The sequence below is a fragment of the Dermacentor silvarum genome, chromosome 2 (assembly GCF_013339745.2).
Source record: "Dermacentor silvarum isolate Dsil-2018 chromosome 2, BIME_Dsil_1.4, whole genome shotgun sequence".
Taxonomy (NCBI): Eukaryota; Metazoa; Arthropoda; class Arachnida; order Ixodida; family Ixodidae; genus Dermacentor; species Dermacentor silvarum.
The window spans coordinates 174,117,956-174,136,063 of record NC_051155.1 but is presented as its reverse complement, the minus strand read 5'-3'; the positions used below and the strand labels follow the sequence as shown (position 1 = coordinate 174,136,063).

The following is an 18,108-nucleotide window of genomic DNA, read 5'->3' as shown; positions in this document are numbered from 1 at the left end:
GATGGACTATGCAATTGTCTAGCCATGCCTGCCTTGCAATCAAGCACAGGTTCCTGACATAATTGGTTTGCTTAACACAGAGTGCACTGTGTTGCATAGTTGCCTAAAAGCTGCAATCGAGTTGCTTTCTCTGCTTGTCTACATGGTTTCTTTTATGCTGATATCTGCACACTTGCGAAACTTAAAGGGACTCTGAAAAGGAATGCTAAGTATAGCTAGATTGCTGAATTACACTTATGGAATACCAGAAACGTCTGTTACCACTAGCCAGAAAAAATGCAAATATGAAAGACAGGCTTGGAGTTCCCGTCCTAGCTCCTTGTGATGCCCTGCACAGGCCTAAAATGACTCAAAAATGCAAAATTACACTGAAAACTGAGTTCATACTAATGTACTGGTGCTGTGGTTTGGGTGCAAGTTCGAAAAAGAAACATTGTTTTTAAGCTGTCACTGTTTTTCGTGTGTGTGCGCAGCAAAAGTATTTCGACTCCGGAGACTACAACATGGCTAAGGCAAAGGGCCAGAAAGTGGTTCCACGGGTGCCCCCTGCCGTCCCCCAGAACCCCACGGGGGAGACCATCCCCACAGTGGAGTCGCTGCCACCACGCAAGACCTCGCTGGTACAGAGCAAGCTGGCCACGGGGCTTTCTTCCTAGAAGGTGCAAAGTGGGGCTGCCCGCCCTACGGGGCTCTGGGTGACATGAAACTCCTTTGCTGTTGTTGCCCCCTGAGCACAACACACAGGGGCACTCAGGCGGCTTGCTGTTGCTCATAGCTGGAAGCACAGTGGCCATTGGATCTGAACTGGTCAGGTGCTTATGAGATCAACCAGTCTACTTTGTGCGATTTGGCGAGACTGGTCCACCTGCAAGAGCATCTGGTGTTTTGTGTTCTGTTACAAGTTCAAAGATGAATTTACCGGTGCCCCTTTTGTTGTTCATTTCAGCCGTCAAATTACGACGGTATCTTATGCTTGGGCTTAATTTACCAACAATGCAGGTATCATCCTGGATTGATTTGCCCCCTGTAGTATTGTCTGTAAAAATGGTAGTGCGAAAGGCTTGCCTCATTCAACAGTTGGAGTGGTGCAGCTAATCTGCTGAGAATATGCGCTTTTAATGCTTTTACAGCTCTTTTTAAATAAAACAATTTTATGCAATGACTGGCCTCCAAACAACGTTGGGTGAGAACTACAAAAGACCTGTAAATATGCTAGTGCTTGGAGTACGTGTCTATATTGTAAATTTTTTCCCTGTAATTTCAGTATAAGTTATATTGCAGCCTGTTGTGCCATTAACTGCACTAAAACGGTTCAGAAAATATTTCATACGCTACAAAAACTTAAGGTTTGTGCTGCCAATTGTTCAGTTTTCATGTACAAGCACATTGTAAAGCCATTTGTCAGGACAGTAGCTGAGCAGAATTTGGCAACTTTCATAGCCTTGATTGGTCATACCTTGTGAACACCGCTTCCTGTGCATTTCTTAAGCATGCAGCTTGCTGCTTCAACTGTTAGAGCCAAACACATGTAAATAAAAGTCTGTACAAACCTTCGCATGCTATTTCAGACTGCTATTTCAGTGCTCACCAAGAACTTCACAAGAGACTGAAATGCGGTGCAGTGCACTTATGATACGAGAGTTTTATGAAAAGGAATACACGAGTGCTTGGTAGATAGCCCTGAAAGCAGTCTGGTTGAAATTAACAGTAATTGAATAAAGTGGTGGCACTTTTTCACATCGACTGGCACCTCATTTGTGCAAATAATTTGATTGGCTTCTTTTGCAAAACTTCCTCTAAATGGAGTCTGCGCTGATGTCTATCTGTGCACTACACCAGGCATGCCTCCGTTAGACAATTAATGCTACTTTTTGCTCACATCGTGCCTTAATCGTCGGTATGTCAAGATATCAAGGTGAAGAGCTGGCTTAGTTCTAAGCTGCAACACAGTGTTCGCTGGTACTCGTGTGGCAGCATGGCATAGTGTGCAGCATTTTTTATTCTTGATAGCCACCTAGGAAGGTTAGCCTGCTGTGCGTGACTGCAGCTGGCAGAATAAGGGTGCTTTCAACTTTGGCCACAGTGCACCATCAGACAAATATTATCTGCTTTGCACTCATGTGTTCCTTTTCATAGTCTCATGATAGTTCACCGTGCACACGACGATAAGTGGTTATAACGATCAGCTCTGTATACTGCACTGCCTATTGAAATTGTGTATGACAATGTTATAATAGTTGAAGTTTCCAACTGCCCTGCACTGTTACATGTAGACTGCACTATAGCTTGTGTCCAGCATTCAACACGCTTTTCACATGTGCTACAGGCCGGTTGAAATCGCTTGAGAAAGCAACAAATTAGAGCCGACTGGATTGTGAACATAGTCAGTGTTACTAATGAAAAGAGTAAAACTGCATCAATGTAGGGTCAAGTCCTATCAATCCAGGACAGCTCTTGACATGTTTGCCTGTACTTGGAGGCTGGAGTGAGCCAACCTTCTAAATGTGGTTGGTGTGTGTGGCAGTTAGTGAATGTGACTTCTGGGGTAGAAATAAATCTTGTACTTGCTGAATGCTGAAGGGTTGAAGCCAATGTTGAGTGAAGTCGGTGAGTTTGTATCTTTGCCAAGAATGTCTTGGTAGTAACTGGATGGCCCAGGCCCCATTCTCATGCGATTGAAGGAATCTCGTAAAAAAAGGCCACACTGGCTGATAGACAAATATGCCCATGCTTTAAAGTGTTTAGGTCACTGTGACAAATGGGAGATAGTAAACAGTGTCCCTCTATTTCATGCATGGACATGATTTGCAACAAAACTACAATTTGAGTCTCACTGTGAGAGGCACAACCTGATGCATGTGCCTTTCTTGACTAGCAAGTGCCCATGCCAAAAACAAGGTGCTGCAGGCACTTGTATATTGCAGGCTGGGTTCACAAAACGTTTTGTTCACAAGTCTCTTCATCTTGTTCACTGCTGCATTTGGCAAGTGCTTCTTGTATTAAATGTCTGTTAAATTGTATTGTTGTATTACATGGCTTGGTAAGTATGTGCACAAGCTGTATATTCAGATTGGCATTTACCATCAGCAGCTGCCTACCTCCTTCACAGTTCAAGAAGGCAAGACTTATCCAATAATGTGAACAATTTGTGGCATTTAATATTAAGACATGGCCGCAAAAACATCACACATGAAAAATTTTCTCGTCGCCTTATAGTTGCAGCTGACTGAAATAGGAAAGTAAACGTTTAGTGGTCACATCTGAGCGAAGCTGAAGAGTCCAGGATGCACTTTACATGGTCTCGTAGGAGACGCAGCTCTGCACCATGTCTTTAATGTTCTTGTTCTCCATTGCTGCGGCTACTCTTTCTTTGTCATTGATCTGCTTGCTCACTGCAAAGGCAAGTGAAATTTGGCATCACTGCATGTTCAGCTATTGCTAAAAATGGGAGTTTTCTATATTCCATTTATACACAGTTACATTATCTGTAACTGAACACATATTGTCCAGTCCCTGCGCAAAAAGAGTTTGTATACATGTGCTGCAGTGGGAACAGCTCTCAATTAGGCAGGAGTGATTGCCTTACATTCAGCAGCAGTTGTGTGGGAACCTTCCTTGATGAAGATATCGAGCTGAAAAAAAAAAAAAAAAAGACTATTTTTCTATGACTTATGCATAGAGTTTACTAGACACCACATTCTAGTACACTATACTTGCGCATCCATTAGTAATGAGGTGCACTGAGCTGACTACACTTCAGCATCTCTTACTGCTGTGTTGAAGCTAGCGGTGAAAATGACGGTTTAATATTCCGTGCAATAAACGTACTATGTAGCTACACTTTGTCACCGTTTAGCTAATTTTTAGTAGTAGCAACAATTTTAACGAAGGGCAGTATGTAATGTAATGCTACACACCTTGAAATTGTAAGGTAAGTTTTCCTCAAGCTTTGTCCTTACACAGAGCCCTGCGTAAATAAACGGGAAAAAAAAAGGTAAGTTTCAAAGTCGAAATAGTGCTTGTCTGCTCACCAATGATAGCAGCGAGGTGGCAATGAGGCACGGTCGGTATTAGAGTGACGCTCACATAACTGTACGCGTCTCGATCAGTGCTGACGCTTATCTCCTCCTCGGACACAACGCCGAGCTCTTCCAGTGTGTGAGGCTTCTCAGGATCACGAATGTCTTTTATCAAATCTGCGGGTAAAAGCACTTGCTCAGGCACTCGCAATTCTACAAAGCACCGGTAGTTGACTTGTTTACCGTAGACCTCCTCGACAAGCCTTCGATTTCCGTCCTCAACAACGCCCATTTTAGAACAGGACACGGTGATCACGATGGTCCTGTTGCACGAGACGTTAAGAAGGGGGCTGTCAAGAAGTGACTTGACAAGAAGTGTCAAGAATGTGTTTACAATGCTCATTGCGCTCAATAGACCAACTAAAATGGTATCGTATGATAATTCATGACAACACATGGTGCCGATTCCAAATAGTAAAGGGCAGACGTAGTGAAATGCTGATATTTACCTTCTAAAGCTCCTTTGCCCATTTTACGTGGAACTGCAGTAACCGTCGCAGCAGACGCCGCGGCATTTCGTGGCTGCAGCTGCAGCTTCGCTGGCCCGCTGGTTATTCCCAAATTCCTATCGTCCGCAAAGCCAGAGAGAGCCAAGCCGATCGAAGACTCTCTAGCAGCAGCATCATCGCGATTGCATCATTCAAGAAATTTCTGCACGGATGACGGATGTTCACGCAGTTCTCTTTTAATTAATTACTGTTCTTCAAAATCTAGGCCGTCAGGTGGTGATCGTTGATGTGTCAGGGGAGCACTTCGTCACTTTCAGCATACTGAGAGGCGCCTGGACGCTATGAACCTCCACGATTTCTTTCGATCTTTCATGGGCTTTCCACCGCGCAGGGAACCGAGGTGAGCTGTCTGCGTCTGGTTTCAGTAACGTTGGCCTGGCATATGTTGGCTCGCAGCTGTCATTGTTTCAGTAGCTTATAGTCAAAATTGTCAAAAATTAACTAAGCGTTGCTATTTCCACGTAGTTCGGGAGACCCGCCGTACGCGGACAATGGTGGTTTCGGACGGGACGACAACCCATACGAAGGCTCAATGTTCGGCGACCCGTGGGATATGTTCCGGCACCTTGACAGCGTCTTCCGCAACTTCGGACTGACTGAGTTTCCTCCTTTCCCCCATGGTCAGGTATTTTTTATTGCTGTCCGAAGCAGCCGTGTGAAGTATACGTACTCTATATAATGCAGGAACCGACGTACCCGCTGTAGGACAAGATCCTGGCGAGACAGGCCACCTGCGTGATCACATGCTCAAAGTTCCGGACTACCGTGAGCCGTTCCTGGGAGCTCCAGATATGGTAAGAACCAAATAAGGGTCCAAAATTTGTTGCGTTCAGTGACGCTTGCCATGAACCGCGCCCTTGTCATACGCTGTGAATTTATAGTAGACGGCCGACTGCACGAAACGTATCACTGTTTCTGGAGGGGTTCGAATATTGATGCGAAAGCATCAAATGGCCCATTGGGCGAAAAAGCCGGCGTCTGTAGCAGCGAAACGGCACCTAAATTCCCATTGGCTGCGACGCCACGTCACGTGCGCGCCTCGACGGAGCAGAGCGGGCGAAAGGGAACACCTGCTGACGTGCCAGGTCAGCGCCTCCTAAATAGCAGGCCTGTGTACTCTGCTTTAGGACTTACTTGGACCGAAATTTCCATTGAAAGCCCAGCGTGACGAAAGCGTCCCCATTAGAGTCTGCGGCAGTCTGGCAAGGTAGCATGACGTCGCGGATCTAAGTGCACCGGCCTTGTGCTATCTAGAAGGTGTTGGTGTTGCGTGAGGGGAGAGGGCATCGCCGTGACGCCACGTCACCCTCGCTGTCGGAAGCCTCTGTTATCTGCGCGTACCTTGTCTACGCAAGCTCTCGCATGCGTTCTACCTTTGCCTCTGTAATTGCTATAAAGAAATTAATGTATAAAAAAAAACAATAAATTGAAAAGCAAAAACATTGCTGATAGTGAGTTTTGAACCTATGACCCCACACTCACTCAGAAGCCGAGCGTCTTAGCCACTGGGCTAAACCTGCCAAGGGTCTCAATGCGCTCACTTGCCTAGGAGGAGTTCATAACTCGAAGGACCGCTCAGCGGCATTCTATTGGACATTAATGCTTTCGTATTCACAACTCATGAGAAGTGGTTAGGTGTCCTCGGATCTTCTTATTTTTGAAGTGAAATATTTTTTTAGTTGTCTCGTAATTTCAGATAGAGAACTTGCATGTTTTTTTTTTTTTTTTTTAAACGCGAAGGTAACGTCATCCGGTGAATGTTGTTTCTTAAAAAACTTTCAGAGCACAGATCTAGTGGGTAAGTTCTTGTGTGTGATCAGGAAACATATGTAAAGTTTGGGTTCCACCAGTGTGTGGGCTAAGGGCATGGAAGTTGCATAGTGAACAGTCACAGGAAAGCATTGAGTCTTGCTTGAATTTTTACTCCCATTTTATTACCAGTACCAACAAATGTCATAATTTGCATAATAATTAGAGCTTCACCAGTTTGCAATATTTAACAGGAAGAACACAACTGCTTGTTCTCTGAGGTTTTAATTTGAATAATTGAGGCACAATTGGCGTTGTGGACCTCATTTGTGCCAATTAATACAGAAACTACGTCCCAAGGCACAGCATATAGTTTAATTAGATCACGGAAATCAGAAATTTATTGCGAGCTTGAGATACCTTGAGTTGCAGTGCAAGAAAACAGGATTCCCGGCATTATCTCGGGAGGACAGTTATCTGTGGTTTAACAAACACTGTGACTTAGGCAAGTTGGTAATGCTTCATAATATAGTGCACATAAAAAGCCAGGATGTAGAGATACAACGACACACCAGCAGCACTGAACTCGCTACTGAAAGGTTTATTGTGGTGTATGGTATATATTCTTAACTGCGCTAACCCACACAGACAAAACACGAGGCAGACAAGATGTGCGCAGACTCGCAACTGAATGTTTAATGGGTGAAAATGGACATATATACAGAGGCAAAAAAATGAATACATCTGATTGGCCATCCAACCGAGTATAAGTTGACGTCACACAGTAGCATGTAAAAACCCTATCCCGCAATCAGCTAGTGACATTGAAGGTTCGCTTACACACCCACTTGTAGTTTTTATCTCAAATGCCTCAAACAGTTCCCTAGTACTACGGTCCCTATGACGGTACAAAATTCTAGTTTGTTTAAGAAGTGGAAGGCAACTTTCCTTATTTAGATTTTGACAGTCATTGCAATGCTTAGCCACGTGGGAATAACCATCTGAAGTGCAATTTTTTTTATTTTCTTTCAGCCGAAAATTAATACACCTAGCTGTCTGACCGATGTATACACACCCACAAGAAAAAGGAAATTCATACACCACTGTGCAGGCAGAGGGGACAAAGGTTGACCCTTGCTTATGCTCAATCTTGCAGACAAAAGGGCTGTGGTTAGATGCCTTGTCAATCACATTCATTACCCTAGCACACGAACCCGACATTTTCTGAGGGGCTGAGAATACTACGCTGACCCATACCGCTGCACTACATTCTTCAAATTGTGTGCAACATTGGGTTGGTACGGAATCACAGCAAACGCTCTTTTTTCCTTGTTATTAGTGCGGGGTGTGTGCACACCACCACTTTTAACTTTCCTTACTAATTTATCACAGGTTGCTCCAATTAAAAATTTTGGGTATCCAGCATTCATCAGTCTAGTCACTTGGAAACTAACACTTTCTGTTCCTACATGGGGGCATGACTTCTGTAGTGCTGCATCAATGCACGACAACGCAATTCCACTCTTTACAATCTTTGAATGCCTCGAGGAAAAAATTGAGGTGGGACTTATGGGACCTTCGTCGATAAAACCAGCATGTATGGAATAACTCGAAACGAAGACGTATGTCTAGAAATTGCAATTCACTCTCATGGGGAAGTTCTATAGTAAAGTTGAGGCCCAGCCCCGACCTACAACAAGCTTCCTTCACTTCCGCGTACAAAAAGCTTACTTCCGCCTACTTCCGCCTACAAAAATCAGGTAATCATCGACATAACGAAAGACACGGGAAGCCATACTACCGACTGTTTTGTTAAAAGCCCTATCCACTTTAGCCAAGAAGATGTTGCTGACGGTAGGGGCCACCCTAGATCCTATGCACACCCCTGACTTCTGGATGTATTGCTGCCCTCGCCAGCACACATATGTGGATGACAAATACATGCCCAGTAATTCCAAGAAGGCCTCAAGGGAAATGCCACACTGCAAGACAAACCTATGTTCATTATTAAACTCAGTAATGCGCTCTTTTACTGCTCCCATAAGTTCGCCTTGCGGAATTGCATAGAACAAATCCTCATCTTATTTGTATTATTTCTTCTTATTATTTATTATGTATTATTATTATTTATTATGTATTGTATTGTTATTATTTATTATGTATTATTGTATTATTATTTGTATACCCGCCGTGGTTGTTCAGTGGCTATGGTGTTGGGCTGCTGAGCACGAGGTCGCGGGATCGAATCCCGGCCACGGCGGCCGCATTTCGATGGGGGCGAAATGCGAAAACACCCGTGTACTTAGATTTAGGTGCACGTTAAAGAACCCCAGGTGGTCCAAATTTCCGGAGTCCCCCACTACGGCGTGCCTCATAATCAGAACTGGTTTTGGCACGTAAAACCCCATAATTAACATTATTATTATTTGTATGTTATTCTTATTTTGTATGGTCAGCGTCACATTTTCCTTGTGAGAACTCATTCTTTTGGTTGGCGCAGGAATTTCAGATCAGCGTGATACGTGAAGAGGTCTGGCATATGGTAACAAAATAATTTTTTTTACAGTTTCCTAACCTTCCCCCTGGACCTGCCCAGCCAGAGGAGGTTCCATATAAGGACATAGGTAAGACATGGAGTACTGTAAATACCTTCTTGTGATTTTCATGCATGGCCTACAAATCACAAAAGGTCTATCCTGTGAGCAATTTGAGTTTAAGCAGTAACACATAATGTCACGAAATTTAGTGCCCACAGATCATTCCAAAACTTCAGACTAGACCGAAAATTTCAGAATGTTGAGCTTGCGAACTGAAATATTACTGGGATGTCTGTATTGTAAGTGCCATTTTTGAAAGCAGTCACAGATTGACAACTTGTGTCTTCCCCACCATCCCTGCATTCTCCCTTGTGTAATCACTAATGCATAATAATGGATAATTTTTAAGAGATATATTAGTGTTTGTGCAACATTGAGCTGTGGTCTTGTGCAGTATGCATACTTTCCATGTTGTGAATATCTTTTGGTATGAATAGTGCAGGGGTCAGGCTGGTGCAAATTTACCCGCTGGGGTGGTGTAGTGGCTTCGACATTGCGCTGCTTAACCCAAGGGGACAGGATTGAACTGAAAGCTACTGATGCTGTATAATAGGCTGGCAGAAAAAGCCAATATACTCACTCACCAATATTTTTTGTAGGCTATGTACTCACTCACACTTGTGGGCACTCACGTTCGTTGTCATTTCCATTCATCCTTGCACGCACTCACTCACTAACGCTGTAGTGCTAGTGAAATGAGTGTGGAGCGAGTACGAGTCAGTGTACTCACGAGTGGGTACATATGCCGACCTATGGTTGTGATGATGAGGTTTCGCTGTTGTTGCTGGAAGTGCTGATTCACACTTCAGCTGTTTGTGCTAAGCAGAATGGAAGACACAGTAATATCATTCCTAATGGTATAGGAACGAGCTAAAAGAACAAAACTCAAAATAAAATATGTTCAGGAAGGAGAAACTGTTGGCTGTATGCACATGCTGCCAGTTTTTCTTTTTTAAAGTGAAGCTTTCTATGTCTCACTGATGCATCCGTGAGTGCCGAAAATGCAGTGCAGGAAAGCCAATTTACACAATGGAACTATCTGTGCACAGAATCGTAGAACACTACAGTTTACCAGTTGTACCGATAAGAACAATGGGATCTGCAACGCCAAGCTACCCAGACGAACCGTATATAGCTGCATTGCATTATGCGCGTCACATAATGCATTCCCGGCCGTCACTATGGGTAGGCCGCGGGTGCAGTGCATAGCAGAAGAAGAGATGGCCATACGCGAGCGTAGGCGCGAGCGCGGCCATAAGGCTGATCCCGTATCGGCAACGGCATGCAGTCGGTGAAAAGTGTGAGTGTGTGCGTTAAATCAACGGCTACATGATCTAAAATAAAGGCTATGCAACTTAACGAAATGCGTCTTCATTCAACTTCAACGTTAAAGAAAAGTCGCACTTTCGCCCAAAAGGCGGAGCATCGATTGCGATAGCAAATTAGTAGACAAGGTATACGAAGTAAGGATAGTAGTTTTTATCAGCCATATAAAGTTGTACATATTTGCTTACTAACTAAATAAACAAGCACATTGCCACGCGCACACAGGTAAACATGAACACATCTCGCTCGATGACCGCGGTCAAAACGAGCAAATTGATCTTCGCGCTGGCTCTCGCCTTAACGCAAACTAAACATCGAAAGCACAGCGCATACGATGCTATCGGCACTCAGCGCAGGCACTTTGTACCCATCGCAAATTGCTTTGAAGATGAGGCCCCCCGTGGGCGCACACTTCGGCCACACTGCAGATTGCTTTCAAGATAGGTGCCCGCGCAGCTGCTTTGTGAGAAGCAGCCGCAAGAGCAGAATGCACCCCCCTACCGCCTCCGTCACCTCCTCGGTGTGCCTTGCGCATGAACGAAGACCGCGCACGCTTCTGGCCGCCTTCCGCTCTCGCGTGCGCGAGATTAGGCTGCGGTTGTTGGCTCACCCTCGCATGCTTTCATTCGCACACACAGCACGCGGCGACGGTTTTATCGCCGTTGGCTTCATATGGAACCTCACGGGTGACGGAAAAATGTGCTTGCAGTGTCCATATAATTGCTATCGCAATAATACAATCCTAAACAAGCGATCAAATGACATATGCATCGCATTGGATCGCTCAGCATTTCTTGGGTTCGTTGCGTGGTCATTGGCCTCGGACTTTGATACAGTTTGCATAGGCGAAAGCTTGGCGTTCAACCATCTTTCTTTAAGAAAGGGGCGCTGAAATTTTTTTTTGTCTTTATTGCTTGCAAGTCATTTTCTTTATTTTCAGGATAAGCCTACAAGATATGCTAGGTCGAACTCCTTAAAGTGGACAAATGTGGCAGAATGCCTTTTTCTTTGTAATCAACATTTAACTGGTTTCATCCTGTTATTGGCAGTATCTGTTACATCATTGGGAATTGCCATAAGTCTTCAACAGAATTTTAGGTTACTCTACATTTAATATGAATAAAGTGAATTAGCAGTGCAATCTGTATATGTAGCCAGACTTGATATTTTTGGTGTCCCTCGAGGCAGCAGTTCTCAAATTGTGACATCAAGGACCAATTGACACACTCGCAAGACATTCGGAACTATGTAATGTAAAATCATGCCCAGAACAACACATTTTAAGCCAGGTTCATAACAACTAAAGCATTTCACATTGGCAGGTGTCAAAGTCATGTTTGTGGAGCTTTAGATATCACTGGCCACATATAATCAAACAGAAAGGTTATGTTACTACCAGAAACGAGGATGCTGAAATCAGGTTTGTTTGACAATGGTTGAAGTCGCAAATACTGTCCAACATCAACCCTGTTTCATGTTATTCTACTCCGGAGTAATGTGGCTAACACAGTCTCACATAAACAGATTGCTGCGAGTACCTTGCTGCACCTGTTCTTCGCAATTTCGATAGACAGCACTCATGAGTGCCACATCTTTAAGTTGATCCCAGTGGATTCCTTTAACCTCTCTGAAGTAACCCAGGGGTGCCATTAGATTGGTTTAAGGAACAGTGCACAAAGGTGTACCAAAGGGAAGGCATGAGTTAGGCTAGATCTGTTAATCATACATACCGAATGCAAGAATACCATCCAACTTACAGGTCCAGAGTGGGGGCTTAATGAGCCAGCAGTGATGAAAAAAAAAAAAAAAATTACATGCAACAACACCACCTTGACAATTTCGTGCCGACAGTGTCTAATCCAGGCTAGTTAATTGTTTATTGAGCGAGAATGATTATGTTGCACTTAAAGTAAGCAGTGAAAAAGGCAACTCTCAGTAACATTCCCTGCCCCAAAAATGACCCTAATATGCAAAAATACCTGGAATTTGTGACCTCGCCCAAATGTCATGAGTGTAGCGCTAAATCCAAAGCAGAAGTTTGGCCTTGATTTTTTTTTTTTCACCGGAGACGCTTTTCTACCAAGGAACTTCAAATGGTGTTTTGAAAAGATTACTCTACCAGTCTGAAATTAGTTGACATTTCTGTCTAGTGTTGTATTACCACACCACTGCAATGTCACAGGTAGTCACACCGCAGCAAATTGGTATGACTATTATGACGGTGTCCGTTCATGAATGCAGATCTGGATGAGCATGTGGCCAGGAGTGGCCTGGACAGCCTGTTGGCCCCAGTCCCTTTTGAGGCACCTCAGCAGGTTCCTGACTGGGGAGGCAGCAGCAGTTCACTGCGCACATTCTCTTCACACAACGGGGTATGTGAACTAGGCTGGTAACATTAGACAGCTTTAGTTTAGCATATTTAGCATAATAGCGGGCTTAGCCAAATAGTGGGATCAAAATGAGCATGCACAGAACACTAAGTCACCCATAGCATTTAGCGTATGCACACTATTTCTCAGATTTAGCGTTACCATCATTACGTGGTTTACGTAGTTAACGTAAAAACATAGCGACGGTTTCGGCCATTCACTTCGAACTGAATTTGGCGTTGCTTTTGTAGAATTCACTTAATTCGTAGCAAATGACGGCGTAAACGGCTTTCGCTTAGTCTCAGGCCACTAGACGACATAGTATTATGAATAACCTTGCAGACTTTTTGAGATCGCTTGTCGTTTTGAACGCATCGAGGCCTAATGAGAGAAACTTCCGGGATGGCTGCGCCACCTATTGGCAAAGTTGAGAAACAGGCGCGATGGCATGTGGCCTCTCAGATTTGGGTATCTTGGAGGCGATGGACGACAAGCTTGTACTGATTTCATTGTGGATCGGCAGACACGGAAAGTACAAATACAACACGCTCCCAGTTGTCATTGTGCTGCCTCTTGCACTTTTCGTACGCACACGCAAAGCTTGGCGAATTGATAAAATCACTTATGTTTACTCTGTATGCAGAATTTAAAGCATAGTTGAAAGCGTCCTGCATGGAAAGTACACTGGTTGCCATGACGTGGTTGCTGACTTGGCCACGATTTTCCTGGTCGGGTCAGGTAGAAGTCCGTGTTCCAGGGGCAGGTTTTGTAGCCTGCGGCTGGCTGGATGGTTCAGGGTGACGCTTCGAATTCCTGACTCAAACATGAATATTCGAGAAAAAAAAACACCGAATATTGAATCTAATATCAAATATTTTCTCATTTCTAAGGCAACATCACCTGGTTGGGTAAAAAAAAGAAAAGAAAAAGTCAGACTTGTATATTGTCATGTGGCAATGACGGCAAAGAACGACACAGTGTCAAAACTGTGAGTTGCAAATTTAACTCTTTATTGGGTGAACTTGTGCCCAGCAAGACAAGTAACTCAAGCACAATGAGCTTCTTAGCACCAACCAGGAAGTCTGCAGAAGATCCTTTTCATGCTTAATGCTCTGTGAACAGTTAACTAAATATAGTGTGCTTCAACATAAGATTGTTTATAATATCCTAGAACTACTATTGGCAATATCACATGACATATATATATTTTTTTTAATCTTGACAAGGCCTTAATTTTTTTCTTCTAACTTGCATTGTCTTTGGCAGCAAGCTGAAATAAAGTCTAACCTTGCTAGTTAACCGTTAACACGCAGATGTTTTTGTTTGTTTGATTGAAGGACTCGTAAACCACTGCAAATTAAAATTTATTTCTCCTCGTTGCCTTGATGTGTTTCTTGTAGAAAATTCAAGAACGCACAGTTGTCAGGGATGCCCAAGGCAATGAGGAAGTTACAGAGCGCCGGAGCCTGGGTGAGCGGTCTATGATTGTTCGTACCATCAAGAGACCAGACGGAGTCACAGAAATACAGGAACAGTACATAAACATGGATGAAGGCAAGTTGAATTTTGCTTTTGTGTGTTTGCTGCTCTAGTGTGAAAACCTGGCAAAGAATTTATACACGAATTTTTTGTAAGCAGCAGATATGCTTTAGAGAGAGTCAGTAGATGTAACCTACTGACTAACGTTGCTGATTTGGTAATGCTACACCTTTTACACACATCATGCTACATCTATTTTCCTTTTTGTTTTTTTTTCTTTTACAAAAGAAAAAAAAAAGAAAAATAGATTATCGGTACTCTGGGACGCCCCTTCACTCGACACTCCATCTCAACTCGATAAAGTGGATGCCAGCCCACTACTCAATCAGAGTGGTTACTGCACTTGAATAAAATGTCACGGTGGTTCCTGGTAGAAAATTTTGCTACGAAGTACTCTCAGTTTCCAGGGGTGGGACTCCTGCGCCAAACACAGAAAATTGACCGAAATTGCGCCACGCTGCACCAGAACGGCTTCGGCATTTGTGCTCCGGCAGTGGCCGCGCACAGCGAGCGGATTCATTCTCCGAAAAAGAGTGCGGCCGTTCACATTCTGCAGACCGCACGACAGCGCCTCCCGCGCAGTTTCTCGTGATTTTCGCGCTTGTAACACTCGTCATTCCGGCGCTTCCAACAAGTGGCCGGCGCGCGCGCACGGCCACTCCCGGCTCTTCTCACTGCATGCTGCATAGAGTTAATATACTAATATTAACTCTATGGCATGCTGTCGAAATGGCCAGGGCCGCTGTTTTTAGAGTGTACTAGAATACGGTTGAGTGGGCCGAGTGGCGCGGCACGGCCAGTATGCCATAAAAATATTCCAATCTGTTTTTATGCCCATATGGGCGAGGCCTCCTCAGTCATTTTGACATATCGCGAAGGGCTAATGGCAGAATTCGAATAAAAAGTCGCAGTTTCACCCGAAAGGTGAAGCATCGATTGTGATAGCAAATTAGTAGACAGTTGTACAAAATAAGGTTAGCAGGTTTATTAGCCGTAGAAACTTGTAAACATTCGCTTTTAACTAAATTCTAACTTTAACACTCGATGACCACGGAAACTCGCTATCAAAACGCTGAAGTGAGGAAGCGCGGCATCAGCAGCAAGCGAATTGACCTTCGTGCTGCCTCTCGCTTCAACGCGAACCAAGTGGCGAAAACACAGCGTGCACGAAGCTTTGAGCACTCGCACTGTGTCCCCATCGCAGATCGCTTTCAAGCACGCGCTTTCAAGATAGGGCCCGTGCTGCCGTGCCATACGCAGCCGCCACCGGAGACCGCCCCCCTCCCCTTCCCTCATGGTGCCTTGTGCGCGGCCAAAGACAGCGTGCTTCTTCCCCACTTTTCTTCCTTGCGCGCGTGCGCGAGATTGAGCCGCCATCGTCGGCTCACCCTTTCACTCGCACATACAGCATACGACACGCGGTGATGTTATCGCCCCTGAACTTTACATGGAACATAACGGCGATGACGACGACAGCAGAAATGCGCCTGGAGTGTCCATATATAATTGCTCAACAAAGACAGATTAGAATTGTTTTACGTTATACCTGCCCAGGGTTGAGTGCGGCTCTCGGGGTCTGCGGATACATATGGTGACCCAGAAATTATGTTAACGCGTCGATTGTCCAGCATAATTTTAGAGCATTTTCAACTATCATCATGAGCGTCGGCACGGGAATATATAGTTCGATCGTAGTGCCAACGATGTTTTAGGCTTACACGAAACATGCTGCGTGCTGCTGCTCGACCCACTCTTCCATGTTCTAGTACGCTATTGCTACAAAGCGTGCTTCTACTTTGCACTTTGTGTTGGTCTATTCTCTGTTCATCATAGTTTTGAATTGTGCTACCATATTCCATTATTCCACCAAAATTCAGATTGGCCTGCTCCAAACTGCTCCAAAATGAAATTTACTCTCCTCTAAGCTGCTCCAAAATGCAATTTTCTCTGCGCCACCAAACTGCTCCTAAATGCAATTTTGCTTGCTCCAAAAATTGCTCCGAAATTACTTTGGGCAGTCCCACCCGAGTGTCTGTACTTGAATGCATTGGAGTGTAGGCATGTTTTCTCAAATGACTCCTTGCTGCAGGAATCACAGAGTAGCATTATTGCAGCTTAGGTATCTTCTTAGGTCAAGGAGCAGCACTGTGCTCCATGTGGAGGAGTCGATGAAGACCTTAATGCCGAGGCCAGTTTGTCCATACAGAGGAGACATTTGCTCAACTTCTCTGTAAACCTGGATGAAATATAATATTCGGGGATTTATGCTGATGATACTTCTCTGCAGTACGGCTACATTGTGTTTGAAAATGTTCAAACACCATCAAAGCCATACTAACTGGCTTTTTGCCAATAGCAGCCTGTATGGCTTAGAGCAACCACAAACACTGTCTTTGTTAAAGGGTGCAGCATAAAACAATGTGTTCATGTTGAAACGGCCAGTGGTTGAGGGAGATTAAAATATGAAAATGAAATTGAAGCAGGCTACAGCATTATGTGATATAAAGTTTTTTGCTGGAAGATTACACTTATTCTGCCATGTGTCTTGAGAAACTCAGTCTCATTGCATTGACAAAAGAGGTGCTGGAGAACTCTGTTGATCAGTGGAATATGTGCTTCGTGTTCTTTTTTTTTTTTTACCTGCTTACAGGCGAAAAGGCAGCATTCGAGCAGATGTGGCAGGGTTCGTCTGCGATTCCGTCTGACCACAGTATGACCGATGGAGCCATCTTCCGCAGGCTATTTGGCTTCCTTCCACAAAGCAGGTCGCAATAAACAGTGGTTTTCGACCTTAGAATTGCATGTCTGCACAGAAGCACTACATGTACAATAGACAATACTTATTTACGATGCATGGTGGATATTAGATTTAATTTAAAAATAGAAATCCAGACCATGTGAAAGTGCTTATAAACAAATGTAAAATTGTGTCTGCATTTGATGAGAGATTAATGTAAAAAAAGCACTACTATGATGTGCTTTGGCTGAATATTTAAACCATACTTGTAAGGCTTTTGTAAACACAAATTGGAGCTACACCAAACACTGAAAATTAGCCCCGGCCTACCAGATAACATCCCCAGGTGCAACTCGAAGATATTGTTCATTTTCACTGTGGATCTTGGCGAAAAATGTAAATGTGAACTCAATTCACATACTTTCAGGCCTTGAAATTATTACTTTTGTAAGTTGGAAAGATTTTACTCATGTTGCAGTTGAGAGGCTTCACTGTCACTTGTTACCATGCGTCAAAGGTTAGATGGTTGCAAGCTTTTGTAATGAAGAGAATTTGTGCTTGTATATGCTAGTCACCATACCTCCTTTTCTGTGTGCAAAAGCTGACCCACATTTTTTCTTTTGTTTTTCCTTTATATCTAGCATGTCTGAACTAACATAAAAAACTGTGATATAACTATGCAGTGTGTTTTATTATTATAAATCCTTGTACTTTGCTGCTGTTTAGTTTATTTAGAAGGCTTCAGAGGCAGGTTACAATATAGTTCTGTCACACCGGTGACATTGTTTTCATTTATTAACACCTTACAGATTTTGGTGGAAGTCACTGTGCTAAACTTTTTTAATTATAGCTGTAACCCTATCTTTGCTTACATTTGTATTTATTGCTAGATGCATGCCTAACTTTGTCTTTGCGGGGTTTATGTATTAGTGGTGGGGATGGCACTGCTATTCTGCTGTTTGGATTTCACTTGTATGTAGTTTTCTTTTAAACATGTACCCGTTTTATGTGCAGCGCTAATAAAAATGCATTACTATTTTCTTCCAGTTTGTCATTGATCATTGAGTTTTCAATTTTGTCAGCACCAGTGTATCAGTGCATAACCTCCAAAAACATCTTCCCAAGTGAAAAAACTTGCAGTGAAAAAAAATGTCACAGTTCGCCCTAAGGGCGAAGAAGCCAATGAATGCGATAGCAACACAG

General features: G+C 43.8%; 4 protein-coding genes across 5 annotated transcripts in view; 3 read left to right on the top strand and 1 right to left on the bottom strand.

Moving 5' to 3' along the window:
- LOC119442145 (cAMP-regulated phosphoprotein 19) overlaps positions 1 to 2,572 on the top strand; it is a 44,309-nt gene extending 41,737 nt beyond the window's left edge. The window contains exon 4 of the mRNA XM_037706897.2: positions 474 to 2,572. Within this exon, the coding sequence (XP_037562825.1) occupies positions 474 to 656 (183 nt within the window). The 3' untranslated portion in view covers positions 657 to 2,572. The remainder of the gene's footprint in view (positions 1 to 473) is intronic.
- The window catches only part of LOC119440572 (collagen alpha-1(VII) chain), a 267,441-nt gene that overhangs the window by 226,362 nt on the left and 22,971 nt on the right, over positions 1 to 18,108 (top strand). The gene's annotated exons all lie outside the window — the stretch shown is intronic.
- LOC119442144 (MIP18 family protein galla-1) lies at positions 3,126 to 4,650 on the bottom strand. Of its 2 annotated transcripts, XM_037706895.2 has the most exons (6): positions 4,529 to 4,643; positions 4,263 to 4,342; positions 4,032 to 4,196; positions 3,918 to 3,967; positions 3,587 to 3,632; positions 3,126 to 3,392 (listed from the first exon to the last, which is right to left on the bottom strand). In XM_037706895.2, the coding sequence occupies exons 2-6, from the start codon at positions 4,309 to 4,311 to the stop codon at positions 3,292 to 3,294; spliced, it is 411 nt and encodes a 136-aa protein (XP_037562823.1). In that variant the 5' UTR covers positions 4,312 to 4,342; positions 4,529 to 4,643; the 3' UTR covers positions 3,126 to 3,291. The 2 variants fall into 2 exon arrangements, with proteins under 2 accessions (XP_037562823.1, XP_049517886.1); XM_049661929.1 differs by lacking the exon at positions 4,263 to 4,342 and having other exon boundaries at positions 4,529 to 4,650.
- LOC119442143 (uncharacterized) lies at positions 4,734 to 17,388 on the top strand. Its single transcript, XM_037706893.2, has 7 exons — positions 4,734 to 4,928; positions 5,054 to 5,208; positions 5,273 to 5,382; positions 8,904 to 8,961; positions 12,502 to 12,632; positions 14,030 to 14,183; positions 16,819 to 17,388. The coding sequence occupies exons 1-7, from the start codon at positions 4,870 to 4,872 to the stop codon at positions 16,941 to 16,943; spliced, it is 792 nt and encodes a 263-aa protein (XP_037562821.1). The 5' UTR covers positions 4,734 to 4,869; the 3' UTR covers positions 16,944 to 17,388.